The 20,041-nt window shown below is 39.3% G+C and overlaps 1 protein-coding gene across 4 annotated transcripts in view; it reads left to right on the top strand.

The window, feature by feature from the left end:
* Positions 1-20,041, top strand: part of NPAS3 (neuronal PAS domain protein 3) — an 819,123-nt gene that overhangs the window by 682,247 nt on the left and 116,835 nt on the right. For all 4 annotated transcript variants that reach the window (XM_081157901.1, XM_081157899.1, XM_081157900.1 and 1 more), the window contains exon 5: positions 19,514-19,688. In XM_081157901.1, coding sequence (XP_081014027.1) covers positions 19,514-19,688 — 175 coding nt within the window. The remainder of the gene's footprint in view (positions 1-19,513; positions 19,689-20,041) is intronic.

The following is a 20,041-nucleotide window of genomic DNA, read 5'->3' as shown; positions in this document are numbered from 1 at the left end:
ACAATCATTATTATCATTACTTTCATAGTTAAGGAGATAGCAAAGTAACTTGCTCAAGGGGAGTAATGGTTTAGATCCCAGGCCATCTGCCTCTAGCTAGAATCTGTGTTCATAACCAACACCCTCTATTAGCAGCATGGAAAAGTAAATATTAGAAAACCTTTTGGAACATAGCCTTCTTTGCCTATACCATTAGCTGTAAAACTGGACCCAGCTATTCTGAATACCAAATGAAATCTTCCTAGTCCAAGAAACATACCTTGTTTGTCAGGCTCTAGTGGGAGGTGCCTTTTTAAATTTTCAGCAGAAAAGGCAGGAATTCATCGGTCTAAAATACAGGAACTCATTTCTAAGTGATGCGATTAAAACTAGAACAAGAGACTTAATAGTAATTGTGGACAGTCACCCATAGCCAGTAGACAGTATGGAAAGGCTGGCTATAAATTCTACTAATAGGTTACCAGGAAACACCTTCAACAATCTGTTTCATCTAAGGAAGGGAAAAGGGAGCATTAGATAATGACTCATTAGGGACTTGAAATTGGGATTATCGGTCTTTGTTTCGTGTCCGTGGTTATGTAGGGTTGTTGAGACAATAGAATAGGTGCTGAGAAAATCAAAGGGATGGCCCATGGTAGAAACAAAAAGACTCCCCAGGAACCAAGTGAATGTCACGAAAGTGAAAGCCCCCAGCTTTTCCGTGGGTATTTGCGATCACAGCAGCTCCTCCCAGGGATGCCCTCCTGAAGCTCAGGGAGGAGCCGAGTTGTGCCACATGAAAAAAATGGATAAGTAAAGGATATGCAAAATCACAAGAGGGGTAACCTTTCTGGCCTGGAGTCTAGGAGAATGAATGTTAAAGTAAGAATGGGGGATAAATACCTGGGTGCTAACAAAAATGGGTGCCCTTTGCCCGTTGCTTCAGTGTCGCCAAATGGGTGAGCTAAGAGAACACACTGTGATCTCCAGTGAAGCCCCTGGTCCTGGTTAAAAAGAAGGTGCTGAGCTTACTGGCCTCTAGCAGTTAAGTCTGCAGGGTGCAGACCGTCTCCCTCAGTCCATCCTCCAGCTCTTACTTGTCACAACTCATTCGGAAACACTGGAGCTGCTACCCTTGAGGCTCTCTTGCTCTTTTATGGGTAAAGAAACAGCTACAGTGAATCTTCACCAAAATGGCCCTAAAACTCTTGAGTCACCCTTATTTTGATTTGGTTTTGTGTTTTCGTGTTCCTCATGGTATGGAGAGCATGAAAATTTCAATTTGCAAAAGGATTTAATCAACAGTAAATGTTCTGAATCAGATTAAAACACAGATACTTTAAGAGCTCTGTATTTATTCTGTCCTACTTGGTGCAGGCATTTTATCTGGCTTCTGAAGGGCAATGCAAAGCCATAGATGCTCTAATGGATTCCTTGCAACAGGCAGGAATGTTAACAGTTAATAGTGATAAATGTTTATCTTAAACACCCTGGGTTCTTCCTCAGAATGTGCCCACTACTCCTTGACACATCAAAACTGAGAAATCATCTATGAGACTGTTTTATTTGTCTGTGTTTTCGGGACAGCGTATTTACATACTCAGGAAGGCAATCAATATAGGCGAGCCCAGGTCTTCCAAGAGCCCTTAATTATACGTCTAAGAATGCATATGTATTCACATGTAACACTGTGTTTCTACAGTGCCCCCCACCCTTTTGAGCTGACATGTGCTAACACTCTTTGAAAGCAGTAAAATCAAGAGTGTAACAGGCAAATGCACAATGAGTTGTTAAATGTGATGGCAAAATAAAAAAAAATTTTAAAGCTTCAGACAGTATGATCAGTAAAAGAAAAAAAAAAAAAGACAGCCGGCAAACTGTCTATCATGTGATGAAATTTGACAGTAGGGATTATGGCTTTGATGGACCAGAACAGCTAATAGAAGAAGCTGACATTTTTGAAACCCTGCTAATTAAGGGTTCCTTCCTTAATATTAAAATAAAGTCTTTGTCTGGGTTTTATGGTTGGAGAATCAGGTGTTTTCATTAATATATGCCAGTCAGTCTTAATAAGCTTGGAGGGCAGAGGAAGTTATTATTGAGTGACCTTCTACAAAATAAGCATGTTGCTAAGGGCTCTAACCCTGCCCTGTTCAGACTGATGAATCTCATTTCCAATGCAAAAGCTTCACAAGAAATCCAAGTATTCTCTATGCAATCACAGAAAATAATCCTTGTGTCTCTTGTAATGTCCAGAATTGCCACTTGCTACACTACTACTGTACAATGAATATTACAATACATATTATTTTTCTAGCACAATTGTCTACATTTCTGAATTGCCCAGAATAGAAAAACTTATTGTGAAGACACTTGTATTGAAAAGTCAGCTCATTTTAATACTTTTCAAATAGTCATCTACTCTGTTCATGAATTATAATGCACAGAATACATCTGACAATACTGGCTTTGAAAAGGAGATATGTCTATATTATTACATATTCATTTTCAAATAGATTTCAAACAGATTTTAAACCATTCATTGAAATTCATTGAAATGATAAATTCACAGTTGGATCTTGATTGACTCTTAATCCAATTTTACTTTTGATAAGTTTTCAGCCACCCCCAACCCTTCTCAACCAATACATTTTTTGTTCTTCTATTGGTTGTTAAAACAAAACTGATGGGGTATAGTAAAATTTGAAGGTCTCAATAACTATATGGAAAGCTTGTCAAATGAACTGGTGAATTTAGTTAAAATCACTAAAGCACCACACCACAGGTGATTTGTCTAAGTTCCAAGGTGCTGGTGCTTATCTTGCAAAAATCGTGCTTATTGTAACTGGCTGTTGCTTCACAACCTAGAGCAAAACTTCAAAAGAGTTTCAGTTACTGAGCCGTACCACCATCTCCAGATGACAAGGAAAAGTGCAGGTCGCCAAGGTATTTGATGTTGGGGTAGAAAATGAACACCACCAGGTTTTGTGCTTGCTCAGCTTTAACCAGCTGCTGTTCAGCTTGAGGTCTTTCTGCCTGTGCTCGGAGGAGTAGCTGGGTAGCACCTCTGTTGCTGGCTGTGTGGTCAAGTAGAGAGACAGCAAACCTCTCCTTTTTGGAGAAGAAAGGAGCTAAATTAAAAATTGCAAAGTGCACCATGGGTTTTGTGTTTATCCATGAGACACCAAAAATCATTGCCCTTAAAAATGGAGTTGATTTGATTTGACCAGATATGGGAACAAATGAGATGAGAATCTTGGACCCAGGGCTTCAGTATGTGAGGCAGGAAGTTAATTCAAAGGGTGGTAATTATTTCGGCCTACGTTTATGGGAGGCAATTGTCTTTGAGATACAGACTTGAGAGAAAAAACAAAACATGACATTTCCTATAAGTGATTTATTGAAGCTGTTCTTCAATATTTTAAAAGGAAAAAAATGTTAATGAGCGCCAGCATAAATCCATCTCCTTCTGGCCAAAATCAATCACCTAGTGTTTATTGAGCCTCTACCTATGCCTTCCCAATGTCCTGGGTTTAACCCCAAACTAGTGTAGCAAGCCACCCCTGTGCTTATAAGTTCCAATGTAGTTAGGACCCTATTGTGTCTTGGATTGCTCCCATCTTTCCATCAAAGCCACCTGTCCCTTCTCATGCTCTGTGTGGAGCCAGCATGGAGTTGCTCTGCCGGACTCGGTGTACACCCACCTCCGGATCCATCCTCATCAGTGCTGCTCAGATGTGGATCGTGGGCTAGCAGTGTCTGCATCACCCAAAAACTTCTTAAAAATACAGACTCTCAGGCCCTACCACACACCCATGAAGCCAGATCTCTGGGAATCCATGACTCTACATTCTAAGGAAGTCCCCAAGGGTTCTTGAGAAATTTGAGGGGGAGCGATCTAGAATGCTCATATCACAAATTAATCATATGCTATTTGTGCTGTCATATATTTTTGTCATATCATTTAACTTGTTTTTGTCTTATCTCTCCAAAGTGGATTTAAGTAAGCTCCTTGGGGGTAGGTGCTGAGCTTTAATGTTTCTTTTTATCCCTATAACCCAAATTCATTATCTTGCAGAGAACAAATGATTGATAAATATTTGATTGACTAGAGAGGCTTTTAATCAAGTTATAGATTAAATCTAAAAATTCAGTCCTTTTATTGTAAAGACATTCCTCTATTTCTATTATGTTTTTTCCCTTATATCTCTTCTCTTAATATCATCTTCATGGGATTCTAACACTTCCTGTTCTTATACTCCAGGGACTCTGTGCTTCTACATCAGCACCATCCAGAAGAAACAGATGGCCAACCACATGTGTAATTTTAAATTTTCTAGTGGCCACACTTAAGAGAGTAAAAACAAGCATGTGAGATTGATTTTAATAATATAAGAATACATTCCAGTGATTCTAATATCAAAAATATTATTTTAATATGTAGCCAAATAAAATATAAGACATTTGCATTCTTTTAATTTTGTACAAAATCTGAAACCTGGTGTTATTTTACACTTACAGCGTGTTCTAACTCAGACCAGCCACATTCCAAGTACTCAGGAGGCCCATACAACTACCATATTGAACAACACTTCTCTAGAGAATATTCATGGATAAAGTTCAAGGGTGTCTGAAATCCCTGAAATATAATGCCAAATTATATGCATGTTATTGGAACATTTTTTGGGTGAGACAGAACACAGAATTTATCAGATTCCCAAGAGGGCTTGCTCCCCTCGCCACCACCAGACCCTCCAAATATCTTAAGAACCACGGTGCCCCTTTCAGCCTCTGGAATGACTCATTTCTTTTGACTCATTTCTTTTTCTACTTGCCAGTTCTATTTACATTCCCTATTCTAACAAGACTAACTCAGTCTGTTATTAAACAGTTGTGAATTTAACTTATTCCTTTAAAATAGCACCTAGAGAGTGCTCGGGGTATTGACTTGCTTCATAGAAAAGAACCTCAAACACGACCACAGCTGGTAGTTACAGAAGCCACAATAAAAGAGAAGCGTGCGAGGCCTTTTTCTCATGGTGATTCACCAAGAACAAACTATCAGTAGGCCCGTGAGGCCCATGTGGCATTCAGGAAGTTCCCAAATGTGCTGACACAGATCAGCAGGGAAGGTTCTGGAAGGACTAGTAATTGATCACAGCACAGAGAATGTTACTCCTCCTTGTTCTCTTTGTTGGGTTATTAACTCCCAAGTTAATTTCCTGACATGGGATAAGCACCCACTTTTTACAATGGCTAAAATGGGTTTGTACACCTTGTGACTTTCTTGGATGGGGTTTTGCAAGACCCCTCACAGTGACCTGGAGGAGGCGAGCCAGCTGTTTCCAACATAGCATCCATGGCGTTCACGTAATGCTCCAATCTGAGAAACCAAGAGGTCGGTTGAGCAGGATCCTCTTTTTGTTTTGCTTTCTCTTAAACAGAAAAATCTTTGGAGGGATACAGCCAAATTATCTTTGTTGCGCCTTTCTGGTTTTGTTCATTTTTGCTTCTCTCTCAACATCACCTAAACATTGTGACGTAGCTCCTGGCGAGGGCTGATGTTGCTAAGCTCCCATCACAGAGTAGCCCCTTTAAAGACAATCAGGGAAGATCAATTGTATTACTTGTGTGCATTTTATTATTTGTGTGAAGTATAATTTGTGTGCATTAAACATGTCCAATGTTTTAGTATCACTGTGACTAGAATAAAATAAAATACTCTGTGTAAGTAACTTTCAAAAAACAAATGGGAAAGTCAACCCCACAATCATTGTTTTCCTAATCCATTTACCTTCCTTTAAAATAACAGGGCTGTTCGGAATCAGGGAAAGATTTAAATTTCAATATTAACTTACAAGCATTTTCTACTTTTCCTTGGCCACATGACCAAAAGTAAGAGAACAAAATTTACTATCAGGATAACAAAACCAAACAAAAATTGAGCTGCGTCGATACTGAAGTCTGGCTAAGCGTAACTCGAACCTCCATGTGAATCCAGGTTTAAATGGCAAACATTGAGCCATGTAAAATTGGAGCTAATGGATTAACTGTGCCAATATCAAGTATTTTATGTTGATTGGTCTCCTTCCCACCAAGGTAATGAAGAAGCTTTGAAAGTGATGTCTTACTATTCATTCGCTCTTCAGAGAAGAGAGATTGACTTCAGTTAGTTTTAAGGTAGTTCATGCCTCTTTCCTGGTCTCATTTCACGTTGTACTATGATGTAACCTTCAGTCACCTCCTTTTCTCCTTTCCAGCACTGACAAATACTAAAAAGTTGGTCTTTCCCACCCTACAGACACTTTAAAACTGCAAAAACGTATAGGAACCTTGTAAACGAGGTTTTAAAATGTCTTGATTTAGCCACTTTCCCAGCCCCCCGGGCTCCTTCCTGGGCTGTAGTGTCCCTCAGTGTTACAGCATTCCCTAGGTTCTTCTTTGAACCCGTATCTCTTCATTATAGGAAAAGACATATCAAAACTATTCTAAAGCCACTGCTTCCATGATGTGAGGTGTTGGAAAAATACCTGAACCATGATTACAAGAAAAAACGAAATATAATTTCCTAAGCAGAAAAAAATGTGGGAGACTTCAAAGTCTGGATCTGTTTTACACCTATATTTCTAGAAGTTTTTAAATATGCTGAATTGGAATCTGGGTCTCTGTAAGGCCCCTTTTAATACTTTTGGATATTTAGCAATCAGTGTTGATTGATCAACTCAACTATTGGGACCGATGGTCATAAAGGCAGACATACCGATCCAAATTGCTGTGCCTAGCTTGGAACCAGCGTCTGCAAGTGGTTCTTTATTTCTTCTCTTTTTTCATTACTGCAACAGCTTGCCTTTTTCCTTTCCTCCCTGGGAACTAAGAAATCCACTGGAATTATCTTCTGACACTTCATCAAGTTCAGAACTGGCTGTGCAGCATTCTCTTTGGATACTGTGGCTGTATATTCTCAAGTCGGACATTCAGGGGCTGTGAGGAAGTAGATTTAAAAAAACAACAGCAACAAGAAAAGTACTTGGCCTCACTGATTCCCAAAGGAGCCCAAATGTTATTTCTGCAGGTAAAATAAACACACAATGTGTTATCTTTTAGCTCAAATTCTTCTAAGGGAGGCTCTGTTAACGTATCTGTTCTTGAGAGTGGATTCCTTTCCCTGTTTGATGGCATTGGAAGGATTTTTCGTTCTACCTCCTCCTGATACAGAGCCTTCTTCTTGTTCTGCTAATTTAAACACGTTTTTCTGTAGCAGACCCAAAGCTTTTATGTGTTTTTCTTCAGATAAGTCAGCAAATACATAGAATGAGACAGAGCAGTAAAGAACATCAAGTTTCTGTCAAAACAGCTCATAAATATTCAGGAGAGTTCTGCAATATGTAGGAAGTTATGAAGATGGCATTAAGATACCAGTAAATCCAAAGAAAACCTATGCTAATCAAGCTATCACATCTTATTATATTTATTCTTTTATCACTTTATTATCCCCCAATAATATAAATGTACCCCCCCCCAAAAAAAAAACCCTACAAATCATAACCTGCCATCGTGTGATAGTTTCCATCTTTTCCTGGGTCAGGATTTTCTAACCAGGATGTCAGGGTCTCAAGGTAGAGCTGAAAGATTCACCTGGAAGTTAGGCTTCCAAGTTACTTGCCACTGACACACTCCTCTCTCAGGCATGACTTTCTATCCAAATATTGATGCCATCCCCTGTGGGAGAGGAGCCTTCCTGCAAAGGACTCCTGGAAAGGGCTTAGCCAATAGCACCTCCAGATCTCTCAGTAATCTCAATGCCCTCAAGAAATTTTTAAAAACCCAACATCTTACAGAAGGTTTAGGAAATTTTACCTTAAATGGCAGGTTTTGAATGACCTTTTTTATGTGATAAATATGAACTTTGTGTTAGTCCTAAAACTGAACTTTAAAAAAAAAGTAGGGTTTATGCTCTTTCTTTAAAGGGTATCCTCTAAAGTTGCAATTCAGAGATGATTAGCAATGTTGCTTCCCGTTTCTCATTTATACCAAACCCTTTTAATCAAAGAAGCACTGAATTCAGTGGTTTGGCTGTTAATCCATCACTGCTATAGTTAAAAAGTATTTACTCACCCCAGGGGGCCAAGCAAAGACTATTGACAGGCTAGCTTGATGTTCCAAAAAACAAATTAGTGCCCCATCTTTATCTACCATCAGGGTACAATGACCCAATAAGGAAAAGTCAACTCAAACCACTGTGTAATATATTTACATTTTTTTCTAGGAAACTTCACAGTTACCAAATCAACTGTGTCTAGTGTGCAAATTACATGCAAGCTAACAGAGTGTGAAATAAATTTGAGGAAGGCCGTGAGGTTTAGCTTGACTATGGGAGATGGCATTAGTCGTTATGGTTTGTCCTGGAAGAATCTGTGGTAGCACTGAGTGGGGAAAGGCAGGGAGAAACGAGTTGAAACAAAAATGCTGATTGCTCATTGCCTATCTCCTGCCCCTTCTATAGTCTCCGCTATTTTCTAACATATTAGGCAACATGAGAGAGGCTTTGCTCTTGTAGAGTCACTCAGCTGGCGTGCGTTGGACCAAGTGAGCAAGGTTGGCAACAGCCATGCCTACTTTTTCTTCCTGTGCAAGTAAGCAATGCAAAGGCCCATGGGTCTGTTTCTTCAGTTTAACCAACAGAACGTGTTTGTTTGTTTGTACTACCATTAAAGTGATTGAGTTTCCTATAAAATAAAGAGGTTCTCACATTTGCCTTGTAATGCAATTTGCACTAACAAAAGAACACAATATTAGTGGCAGGGGAAGCTATATATTTCCTTTAAGTAGATCATTAAGGATTGAAGATGGGACAAATAATCAATATGAAATGGAATTTCTCTAAATTTCTACTGTTGGAGATTTGAAGGGATACTTTAGAAGTAAAAATTTCTAGGAAATGTGAAAATTCAGATAATGAACTAATGAACTAATCAAGTAACTACAGTTCTTTTGCAGATAAAGAAAAATTATTATAAAAGATCGCCATATTATTTTAGAGTCCCTTAAAACCTGCTCTTTCCCCACATTTATGCAGCCCTACCCTCTGTTAAACTCAGTTGGCTTCTGTAGAAGATGTTCTAGCTCTCAATGCTTATCACAAATACTTATTAAAAAGAAATATATTATGGTGCTAATTGTAACTCATTTTACAGCGTAAATAATGTTATAATAATAATGCCGCAAATAATATGAAAGAACTCATCTAAACTCTTCCAAATCAAGCAGAGATAAAGCAGATTGTTTTTCAGGCCTAAATATCCATTTTTTATTCATTCAACAAACACTTATGATAGAACTACTATGTATAAGGCACTAGTCATAGCTCAGTGAGCAAAAGTTTTGGAAGAGTTGATAACTGGGAATCTGAGGGTACCGATTAACTCTAGGAATATTGGAATGGAGCTCTGTTAACCTTTCCTCCTTCAAGCTAACGTGAAGTAATGTCTGTTCATCAAGTAAAAAAATCCCTAGTCTCGGTTTCTGCAGTCTATTCCGAGGGACAAAATTTAGAGGCAAGTGAATTCTAAGTCTGCCTTACCTAGTCAGTCTTCATAAGAGGAGGAAGAACCTGAATTACTAAAAATGCCAGTATTTGGTTCAAAGTCTGCTTGACTCTATCGACCGGCTGTCAGGTAGACAGGCAGCCAGATAGGCTGAGCAGGGACCTCTTAGCTCCTCTATCTTTTCTTCCTTCTTTTTAAATTTTTAAATTATAGTTGACATACACTATTGTATTCGTTTCAGGTACAATATAGTGATTAGACATTTATATACCTTACAAAGTGATCATCTCGAATAAGCCTAGTACCTGTATGACACCATACATAGTTATTAGAATATTATTGACTATATGCCCTGTGCTGTACTTTACATGCCCATGACTATTCTGTAACTCCCAATTTGTACTTCTTAATCCCTTCACCTTTTTCACCCAGACCCCCAACCCTTCTCCTCTCTGACAACCATCAGTCTGTTCTCATGAGTTTGTTTGTTTTATTCGTTTATTTTGTTTTCTAGATTCCACAAATAAGTGAAATCACATGTATTTGTCTTCCTCTGCCTAATTTCACATAGCATAATACCCTGTTAGGTCCATCCATGTCACACATGGCAAGATTTCATCCTTTTTACGGCAGAGTAATATTCCATTTTATGTATATACCACTTCTTTATCCACTCTATTGGTGGACACGGGTTGCTTCCGTGTCTTGGCTATTATAAATAACACTGCAGTGAACATAGGGGTGCACATATCTATTCCATTAGTGTATTGAATTTCTTCGAATAAATACCCATAAGTGGGATGAGTAATACGGTAGCTCTATTTTTAATTTTTTTAGGAACCTCCGTACTGTTTTCTACAGTGGCTGTAAGAATTTGCAATTCCACCAACAGTGCACACGGGTTCCCTTTTCTCCAAGTCCTCGCCAACACTTGTTGTTTGTTGACTTATTGATAATAGCCATTGGGACGGGTGTGAAATGATATCTCATTGTAGTTTTATCCTGAATTTCTTTGATGATTTGTTCAGTGTTTTTTTATAAGTCTATTCGCCATCTCTATGTCCTTTTTGGAGAAATATCTATATAGGACCTCTGCCCATTTTTTAAATTGGATTCTTTGTGGGTTGTTTTTTTTTTTGGTGTTAAGTTGTATGAGTTCCTTATATAGTTTGATATTAATCCTTTATTGGATGTATCATTGGCAAATATCTTCTCCCATTCAGTAGGCTGACTTTTTGTTTTGTTGATAGTTTCCTTCACTGTGCAAAAACATTTCAGCTTGATGTAGTCCCATTTGCTAATTTTTTCTTTTGTTTCCCTTGTCTGAGGAAAGTTATCCAAAATGATATTAATAAGAACGATGTCAAAAAGTTTACTGCCTGTCTTTTCTTCTAGGAGTTTTATGGTTTCAAAGCTTACATTTACATCTTTAAATCATTTTGAGGTTATTCTTGTATATGGTGTAAGAAGGTGGTCTAGCTTCTTTCTTTTCTTTCTTTTTTTTTTTGCATGTATCTGTCCAGTTTTCCCAACACGATTTATTAAACGGTCTTTACCCCATTGTATATTTTTGCCTCCTTTGCCATAGATGAATTGGCCATATAGTTGGTGGTTTATTTCTAAGTTCTCTACGCTGTTCCATTAATCTATGTGTCTATTTTTATGCCAGTACCCTGCTGTTACAGTTACTATACCTTGTAGTATACTTTGATATCAGGTAGCATGATACCTCTGAATTTGTTCTTCTTTCAGGTTTCTTTGGCTATTCATGGCCTTTGTGGTTCCATATAAATTTTAGGATTATTTGTTCAAGTTCTGTGAAAAATGCGGTTGGTATTTTGATAGGGATTGCATTGAATCTGTAGATTGCTTTGGGTAGTATGGACATTATAACAATGTTAATTCTTCGCATCCATGAGCACAGTATATGCTTCCATTTATTTGTATCTTCTTCAATTTCCTTCTCCAGTGTCTTATCATTTTCCAAGTACAGATCTTTTACCTCCTTGGTTAAATTTATTGCCATATATTTTATACTTTTTGATGCAATTGTAAATAGGATTGTTTTCTAAATTATCCTTCTGATAGTTCATTATTGGTGTACAAATTGCAACTGATTTCTCTGTATCCATTTTGTATAATTCTACTTTACTGAATTAATTTATTAGTTCTAAGAGATTTTTTGGTGGAATTGTTAGGGTTCTCTGTATACTATAGTACTATGTCATCTGCAATTAATGACCATTTTATTTCTTCCTTTCGAATTTGGATGCCTTTTATTTCTATTTCTTGTCTGATCACTGTGGCTAGGACTTCCAATACAGTGGTGAAAAACAGTGGTGAAAGTGCACATCCTTGTCATGTTCCTAATCTTAAAGAAAAAATTTTCAGCTTTTCACAGTTTGGTATGTTAGCTGTGGATTTGTCATATATGGTCTTTATTATGTTGAGGTATATTCTCTCTATCCCCACTTTGCTGAGTGATTTTTAACTAAAAGGATGTTGGATTTTGTCAAATGCTTTTTGTACATTGATATGATCATATGACTTTTATTCTTTATTTTGTTTATGTGCTGTATCACATTAATTCATTTGTGTATATTGAATTAACCTTGCATCCCAGGAATAAATCCCACTTGATCATGGTGTATGATCCTCTTAATGTATTGCTGCGTTTGGTCGGCTAATATGTTGAGGATTTCAGCGTCTATGTTCATCAGGAATATTGGCCTATAATTTTTATTTTAATGTCTTTGTCTGGTTTTGGAAGCAGGGTAATGCTGGCCTCATGACATGAGCTTAGAAGCCTTTCCTCCTCCTCCACTTTTTAGAATAGTTTGAGGACAGGTGTTAATTCTTCGAATGTTTGTAAAATTCACCTGTGAAACCATCTGGTCCAAAAATTTTGTTAGGAGTTTTTGATTACCGATTCAGTGTTTTAGTGGTCATTGGTCTGTTCTGTTCAGAGTTTCTGTTTCTTCTTGATTCAATCTTGGAATATCGTATGTTTCTAGAAATTTATCCATTTCTTTCAGGTTGTCCAATTAGTTGGCACATAACTGTCAATAGTATTTTCTTAAAATTCTTTGTATTTCTGTGGTGTCATTTATCACTTCTCCTCTTTTATTTCTGATTGTATTTATTTGGGTCTTCTCTCTCTACCTCTCTCCTCTCTCTGTCTCTCTCTCTCTCATTCTCTCTCTTTTGTGAGTATAGCTAAAGGATTACCAATATTAGACACTCATTTGTTTATTTCCAATCTGGTATTTTTTATTTTCTTCCTCTCATTTTGGGCTTTGTTCTTCATTTTCTAGTTGTTTTAGGTGTAAATTTAAATTGTTTATTGAATATTTTTCTTGTGTCTTGAGGCAGGTCTCTATTGCTATGAATTTCCCTCTTAGACCTGCTTTGGCTGTTTCATAGATTTTGGATCATTGTGTTTTCATTTGTCTCAAGGTATCATTTGATTTCTTCACTGATCTCATTGTTAACCCATTCATAGTTTAGTACCACATTACTTAGCCTCCAAATGTTTCTGTGTTTGTTTGTATTTCCATTTTCTTCCTGTAATTGATATCTGGTCTCATCCCATTGTGATCAGAGAAGATGCTTGATATGATTTCAACCTTCTTAAATTTTTTCTCACTTGTTTCATAGCCTAAGATGAAAAATGGTTCATGTGTGCTTGAAAAGAATAAATATTCTGTTTCTTTGGGGTGAAATGTTCTAAGAATATCAATTAAATCCACCTGGTCTAATGTGTCATTTAAGTTGGCTGTTTCTTTGTTAATTTTCTGTCTGGATGATCTATCCATTGATGTCAATGGGGTGTTAAAGTCACTTACTATTACTGTATTACTGTCAAGCTCTCCCTTCATGCCCATCAATATCTGTTTTATATATTTAGGTGCTCCTGTGTTGGGTGTGTGAATATTTATAAGAGTTATATCCCCATGTTGAATTGATCCCTTTATCATTATGTAACGTCCTTTTTTGTCTCTTATTATAGCCTTTGTTTTAAAGTCCATTTTGTCTGATATAAGTATTACTACCCCAGCTATTTTTTTGGTTTCCATTTGCATGAAATATCTTTTTTTATTCCCTTATTTTCAGTCTCTATGTGTCTTTTAATCTGAAGGGGGTCTCTTGTAGACAGCATATATATGAATATTGGTTATTCTATCCAATTAGCCACCCTATGTCTTTTGGTTGTAGCATATAATTCATTTACATTTAAAGTAATTAGTGATATGTATGTAGTTATTGCCATTTTATTATTTATATTTTTAATCTTTTTTTCCTTCTTTTTCTTAAAGAAGTCCCTTTAACATTTGTTTTAATACTAGATTGTTGGTGATGAACACCTTCAGTTTTTTCTTGTCTAGGAAGCTCTTTATCTCTCCTTCAATTCTAAATGATAGCCTTGCTAAGAAGAGTTACTTTAGTTTTAGTTTCTTGCTTTTCATCACTTTGAATATTTTGTGTCAGTCCCTTCTGACCTGCAAAGTTTTTGTTGAGAAATCAGCTGACAGTGTTATGGGAGCTCCCTTGTAGGCAACTGCCTGCTTCTTCTTGCTGCTTTTTAAGATTCTCTCTTTGTCTTTAACCTTTGGTATTTTAATTATGATGTATCTTCGTGTGGGCCTCTTTGGGTTCATCTTGTTTGGGACTCTGTGCTTCCTAGACTTGTATGTCTATTTCCTTCACCAGTTTAGGGAAGCTTTCAGTCATTATTTCTTCAAATAGGTTTTCAATCTCTTGCTATCTCTTCTACTTCTGGTACCCAGTGATGTGAATGTTGTTACACTTAATGTGCCAGGGCTCCCTTAAACTCTCCTTTTTTTTTTTTTTAACTCTTTTCTTTTTGCTCTTTCAAATGGGTGTGTTTTGCTACCTTGTCTTCCAAGTCGCTGATTATGTCATCTGTTTCATCAAATCTGCCGTTTCATTTCGGTTATGATAGTCTTTATTTCTAACTGGTTCTTTTTTATGTTTTCTATCTCTTTGTTGAAGTTCTCACTGAGTTAATCTATTCTTCCCCTAAGTTCATTGGACATTCTTTTAACCAGTGTTTTGAACTCTGTGTCTGGTAGATTGCTTGTCTCCATTTCATTTCGTTCTTTTTCTTGAGTTTTTCTCTGTTCTTTCATTTGGGACATGGCTTTTTGTCTCTCTATTTTGGCTGACTCTCTGTATTTTTTTCTAAGTATTAGGTGGATCTGCTATGTCTCTCAGTTTTGGCAGAGTGGTCTTATGAGGTATGTGTCCTGTGGTGCCTAGTTACATAGTCTCCCTGATCACCTGAGCTGGGTATTCCAGAGGTGTCCCTTTTGTAGGTTGTGCATGCCCTCCTGTTGTAGTTGATACTTAATTGCTGTTGACATCTCAGTGGGTAAGACTGACCTTCAGGCTGCCTGGCTGTGAGACCTGACCACAGCAAAGTTATGTGAAGAATGGGGAATGATTCCACATTGCAGGTGTCACTTTAGCAGGGCTCTGGTCCCAGCCGAGTTCACCCTCCAGGTGTGTCATTTGTGAGGCTGGTTGAGCAGTGCTCTGGTGCAGGCCGAGTTCACCTGCCATTTGTGTCCAGCCTGATGCCACCTGGTAGGTACTACTAAGTGATCTGCTGTTGGTGGCCACTGTGCTGGACTTAGAGGCACTTGAGAGAGGCTGTGATGTGAACGAAGGCTGGCTGCCACTTGTGCCAAGCTTGATACCCTTTGGTGGGCACCACTATGTGAGCTGAGAAGAGCTGCCACTTTTGCAGGCTTATTGCTGCTTTGTTGAAGCTCCATTCCAAGCCAAGACTGGCAGCCACTTATGCCAGGTGTAGGGCCACCTGATGGCTGTTACAATGCAAGTTGAAACCAGTTGCCACTTGTGCTGGGTTTAGAGCCACTTAGCAAGAGGCACAGGGCATGCCAAAGCTATCTGCTGTTTGCTTGATGTTTGTGGACTTTTGAGAGATTTGGGGAAAGTGCACAGCATGAACCTAGGCAGGTTGCATATGTAGAAAAGCCACCAGAATAGGTTTGGGCTGGCCACAAGAACTGGGGGTGGCAGGACCTCAGGGAATCACTAGGGTCGGGTAAACAGTGTTACCAGTTTAATGGACAGCACAGATTTGGTCCTGTCTGTGCTGTGCCAGCTGAGTGGGAGAAGGGCTCAACAAAGGAACAATTGCACTGCCAGCACCTCTGTCCATGAAGAAAGCTGCCCCTGCCCTCCTGTCCTTGCCCTGGAGCTAGTCAATTTAGTTCCTCCTTGTATGCTCCCAGCACCTTTTGAGCTGGTGCTCCTGAACTGCAGCCCAGAGTAAGTGAGTTTGTGAGCAAATGAGTCTGTGCTCAGGACCTTTAAGAGGAGCACCTAAGTCTCCAGCAGCCCTCCACCTCCCTCGTATGTAATCCCCACTGGTTTTTACAGCCAGCTGTTAGGGGAACTCTTCTTCCCAGCACTGGAGTCCTGGGCTGGGGAGCCCAGTGTGGGGCTGGGAGGGTACCCTCCTTAGGAGCGTACCTCCATAGCCAAGATACCCCTTTCAATTCTTAATCACCACACTGTGGGTGTGGGGCCAACCCGTTCCACATCTCTACCCCTCCTACCAGTCTTGATGTCGCTTCTTTATATCCTTAGTTATAGGATTTCTCTTTAGATAGTCTTCAGGTAGCTCTGAATGATGGTTTTTCTATAATTTAGTTGTACTTTTGATGTGGTCATGGAAGGAGGTGAACCCAGCATTTACCTATGCCACTATCTTGACTGGAAGTGAGCTCCTCAAATCCTTACCTTCACTTTTATTCAGGAAATAACATTGAGCACCATGGAAAGAGGAAGCTGAGTGCAGGCAGCCTGGTAATCCCTTGGGCTAAGGATGCTTTGCCATTGGACTCTTGGGCCTAAAGAAGGCACTAAAACAGGTGTACTAAATTGGAAAAACTAACCAGATATGGGTTTAATGAGAAAAGTAGCAAACTGATAGCCAGTGTGCTTACAGTCCTGCTTCTACCATTAAACACTTTGGTAAACTTGAACAAGCCTGTAACTTCTTAGAACAATGAAGTTCCACCTATGAAATAGGGAGTATTAATGGATGGTTCGGAAGGTGGCTTCTAGCTGGGATGTGATGATGATGATGATGATGATGATGATGATGTAAAATCAGGATGATCGTACCAGTTTAACAGACCATTATGATGATCAAAGGATAGTGTGAAAAGTACTTGTACATACTGGTAGGTAGCTGCTAATGCTGTTATTGTCGTAGTTGAGGCTCTAAGCATGCATCCCCTCTGCTGCACCCCTACTGACTAAAGTGATGTCCCAAAGTGACCACACAAACCCTAAGAACTCACCAAAGTTACACAGGAATATGCATGTCTATGTGCCATCCATTCCTATCCACCAAACAGCAGCAGCAACAGCAGGCATTCTTGTACTACTTATTTCTCACAAAGTGATTTCCTGTGCATGGTTTCATTGGAATTTTAAAATTAGGCTTTGAGGCAGGAAAAGCAAGTTTTGTTTTCATCCCAGCTCTCAGGGCGCTGCCTTGCACTCCAGGGGGTACCATCCACATAGAGTCCCACCAAGAGTCCTGCAAAGCAGCAGTACTGCCCCGTTTCAAAGTAGAGAATTGAAGCCCAGAGAGGTTAAATGAGTTGTCCAAGGTCACACAGCAGAGGAGGAAAAGATTTTGATTTCCAAATCAGGTTATAACTCCAAGTATGTTGTGCTTTTCCCTACACCATGTGACCTAGACTACAATACATACATAAAGACTGTGATAGGGTCAAATTCTCAGTGCCAACCTTTCCATCCAGTATGACCTCAGGATCCTATGAGATCATAGGAGGAAAAATTCCTCACTGGGTCATAGTGTGATATGGCACATTGTGACTCAGTTTCATTCTAGATGTGCTGTTCTCAGGACATTATTTCGTAGAAAGGAAATGCCTGCACATACAAGCAAGCCAGGCTGTGGAGCCGGCGACCTCCTTCTCCTCTCCATCTCTGTGAGACCGGCTTTCATGAATATTCAGTAACCAGGACCCCTAAAAATCTACTGAATCTCCCACCTGTATTGTCATCTTATCACAATCTGTGGTCTGTGCCAAAAGCTACATTTTGGTATTAAAGAAAGGCTTGGAGTTTGAGGAAAGTGACAGAAATATTTATTAAAGTGGTGCACTTGGACTCCATGCAAAATGAGAGTGACTTCCTCATAGTCACTAATCCCCAAACAAAATAACCATCAAGAAATATTAAAACACACATTTTATTAGTTTCATTTAATTTCCTAATTGCTCAAAGTCAGCTTACCCATTTACTGCTGTGTGAAATGCTTAGAGGCAAGGCGCACATTAAAGGGATTATTTCCATGTAATCCCTCCCTCCCAGAGGGTAGGAACTGATCACTTATGAATTCTGATTTACGCTCAGTAACAATATCAAATGGAGGAAATAGTTATTGTAAAATGATAGAGTCGGTAGTAGGGTAATACAGTAGGAAAGTGTAATTTAATAGCAGAGAGAAAGTACCTCATTTTCGGTAAAAGTTATGCGAGCCTTTTTCAGGAATAGCTATTAACCAAACTGAATTTAGCCTCCCATTTTTCTGGCTGTACCTCTGTTAATTGATAGATGTTGAAGATGTGTAGCCTGTTAAGAGCTTAATCAAATGGGGTCTGGGAGTAGATGTGATCATTTTCCTGGGACTTGAGTTCTGGGGGTAGTAATTGCTCTGGGATTAGGCGCTCTGACAGCCTCCCTTCTTGGCAGGAAAGAGTGCGGGCACTCAGGTGGAATTTGGAGGCAAAATTGCACAGGGAGGCGCTGAGGCAGGAAGGGGTTTCAGGTAAATATCCACCAAGAAACTGACAGCCCGAACTGGCAGTTTCTGTGGCACATCCTAGCTGGCCTGAGACCACGAAACTCCAGAGGACTGGGAAACCCATTAGTGACCCGGGAAAGAGCTTTATCTTGTTCTGTTGCTGATCCATCTCTCCCTGTCATAGCGCCTATAACCCCACGACACTATTTTAGGAGCATTATTGCTATTCTTGGAAGGAAGGAAGAGTAATAGCATCAGAAGAGTACAGAGGGAAGGCTGGTCCCTACCAGCAACTTCTGCCCCTTACACAGCACAGGACTCGGGCGTGGGCCATGCGGGCAGCACTGAAATAGGCAGTCTCTCCCTTTCGGGCTGACCCCCTCTGATATCTCACATTCATTCTCTATCTTTAGAGTCGGCCTTATACAGAGTATACAAAATAAAACATTTTAAAGCCCTCAAGGAGATTTGCACCATGAATTTTATTAGATTGAAGGCAGAATAAGCTGATACCAGCAGAAAAACAAAATGTCTCCTTCAGCCCCCAGCTGACCTCTTGTGCATGGAAAAGTGTCCACATGATTACAGAGCTAATGAGTAATATTTAATGAAAACATTATGCCTTTGCATATATTTGTAAGCAGCACTTCTTCCATTTAAATTTACATAAAAATAAGCTGATATGTATAAATACACATCTTGGAAATCTTTGTGCTTTAAGGAAAATACCCGTCTGCTCTCTCGGGCTATTTCTATACAAAGTCTCAACTTCTCAACAAGAAAACTGTAGAATTCAGTCAATCATCCGGGTGACACCAAGCATGGGAGCATTTGATGATGCGTGGATGAAACAGCTGAACTCAAGGCAGACTCATCCACATTTCACAGAATGTTTGGGCTTTATGCAAACAACAGAGTGTGAGGGGAAAAAATACGGCTTAAACAATTGCTAAATGAATACATGTGGAAAAAAATCTTTCTCTTTCAATTTCAAGAATCCTTAGGCGCTTGAGGATAAAGACGTAGAACCGGGATTGTTTCTGGGGGCTGCATATATTTCCTTTTCTGCTCAGAATCTGAATCACAGTGGCGCTGACTATGAAAATGAAAAGCCTGTGACACCTCTTTCCCGCTCTTTCTCTTCCCCCTGTAGGTGGAGCTGACAGGCAGCAGCGTCTTTGACTATGTCCACCCCGGGGACCACGTGGAGATGGCAGAGCAGCTGGGCATGAAGCTCCCGCCTGGGCGGGGCCTCCTCTCGCAGGGCACCACGGAGGACGGAGCCAGCTCAGCATCTTCCTCCTCCCAGTCAGAGACCCCCGAGCCAGGTGGGAATTGCAGTCCCAACGTGTGGGCTGGTGGGCAGGACCTTTGCAATGATTGCACACAAGTTGCCAGTGTGAAGAGACTATAAATAGGTTTAATGGTATTTAACAATTCCATGCAGCTTTCTGTCCCATGCAGTAATTAAATAAGGAAGAGATTTGAAAATAAGGAGACATTTTAATAAGCATAATCCAGAGATCTGATTTCAGTTGAACAATAGATATAGATGGCACTAGTTCCTTTATTTTATCTGTCAAATTACTGGAGGGAAAAGGTTCAGATTTGGAAAGCCCTCTTCCTTTTATTGTTACTGTGGCTAAATGTAATGCATTTATTTATTATTCAGCAAAATCCA

The sequence above is a fragment of the Miniopterus schreibersii genome (genome assembly GCF_964146895.1).
Source record: "Miniopterus schreibersii genome assembly, chromosome: 1".
Lineage (NCBI taxonomy): Eukaryota > Metazoa > Chordata > Mammalia > Chiroptera > Miniopteridae > Miniopterus > Miniopterus schreibersii.
The sequence above is the reverse complement of the archived record's forward strand: the minus strand, read 5'-3'. Positions and strand labels throughout refer to the sequence as shown.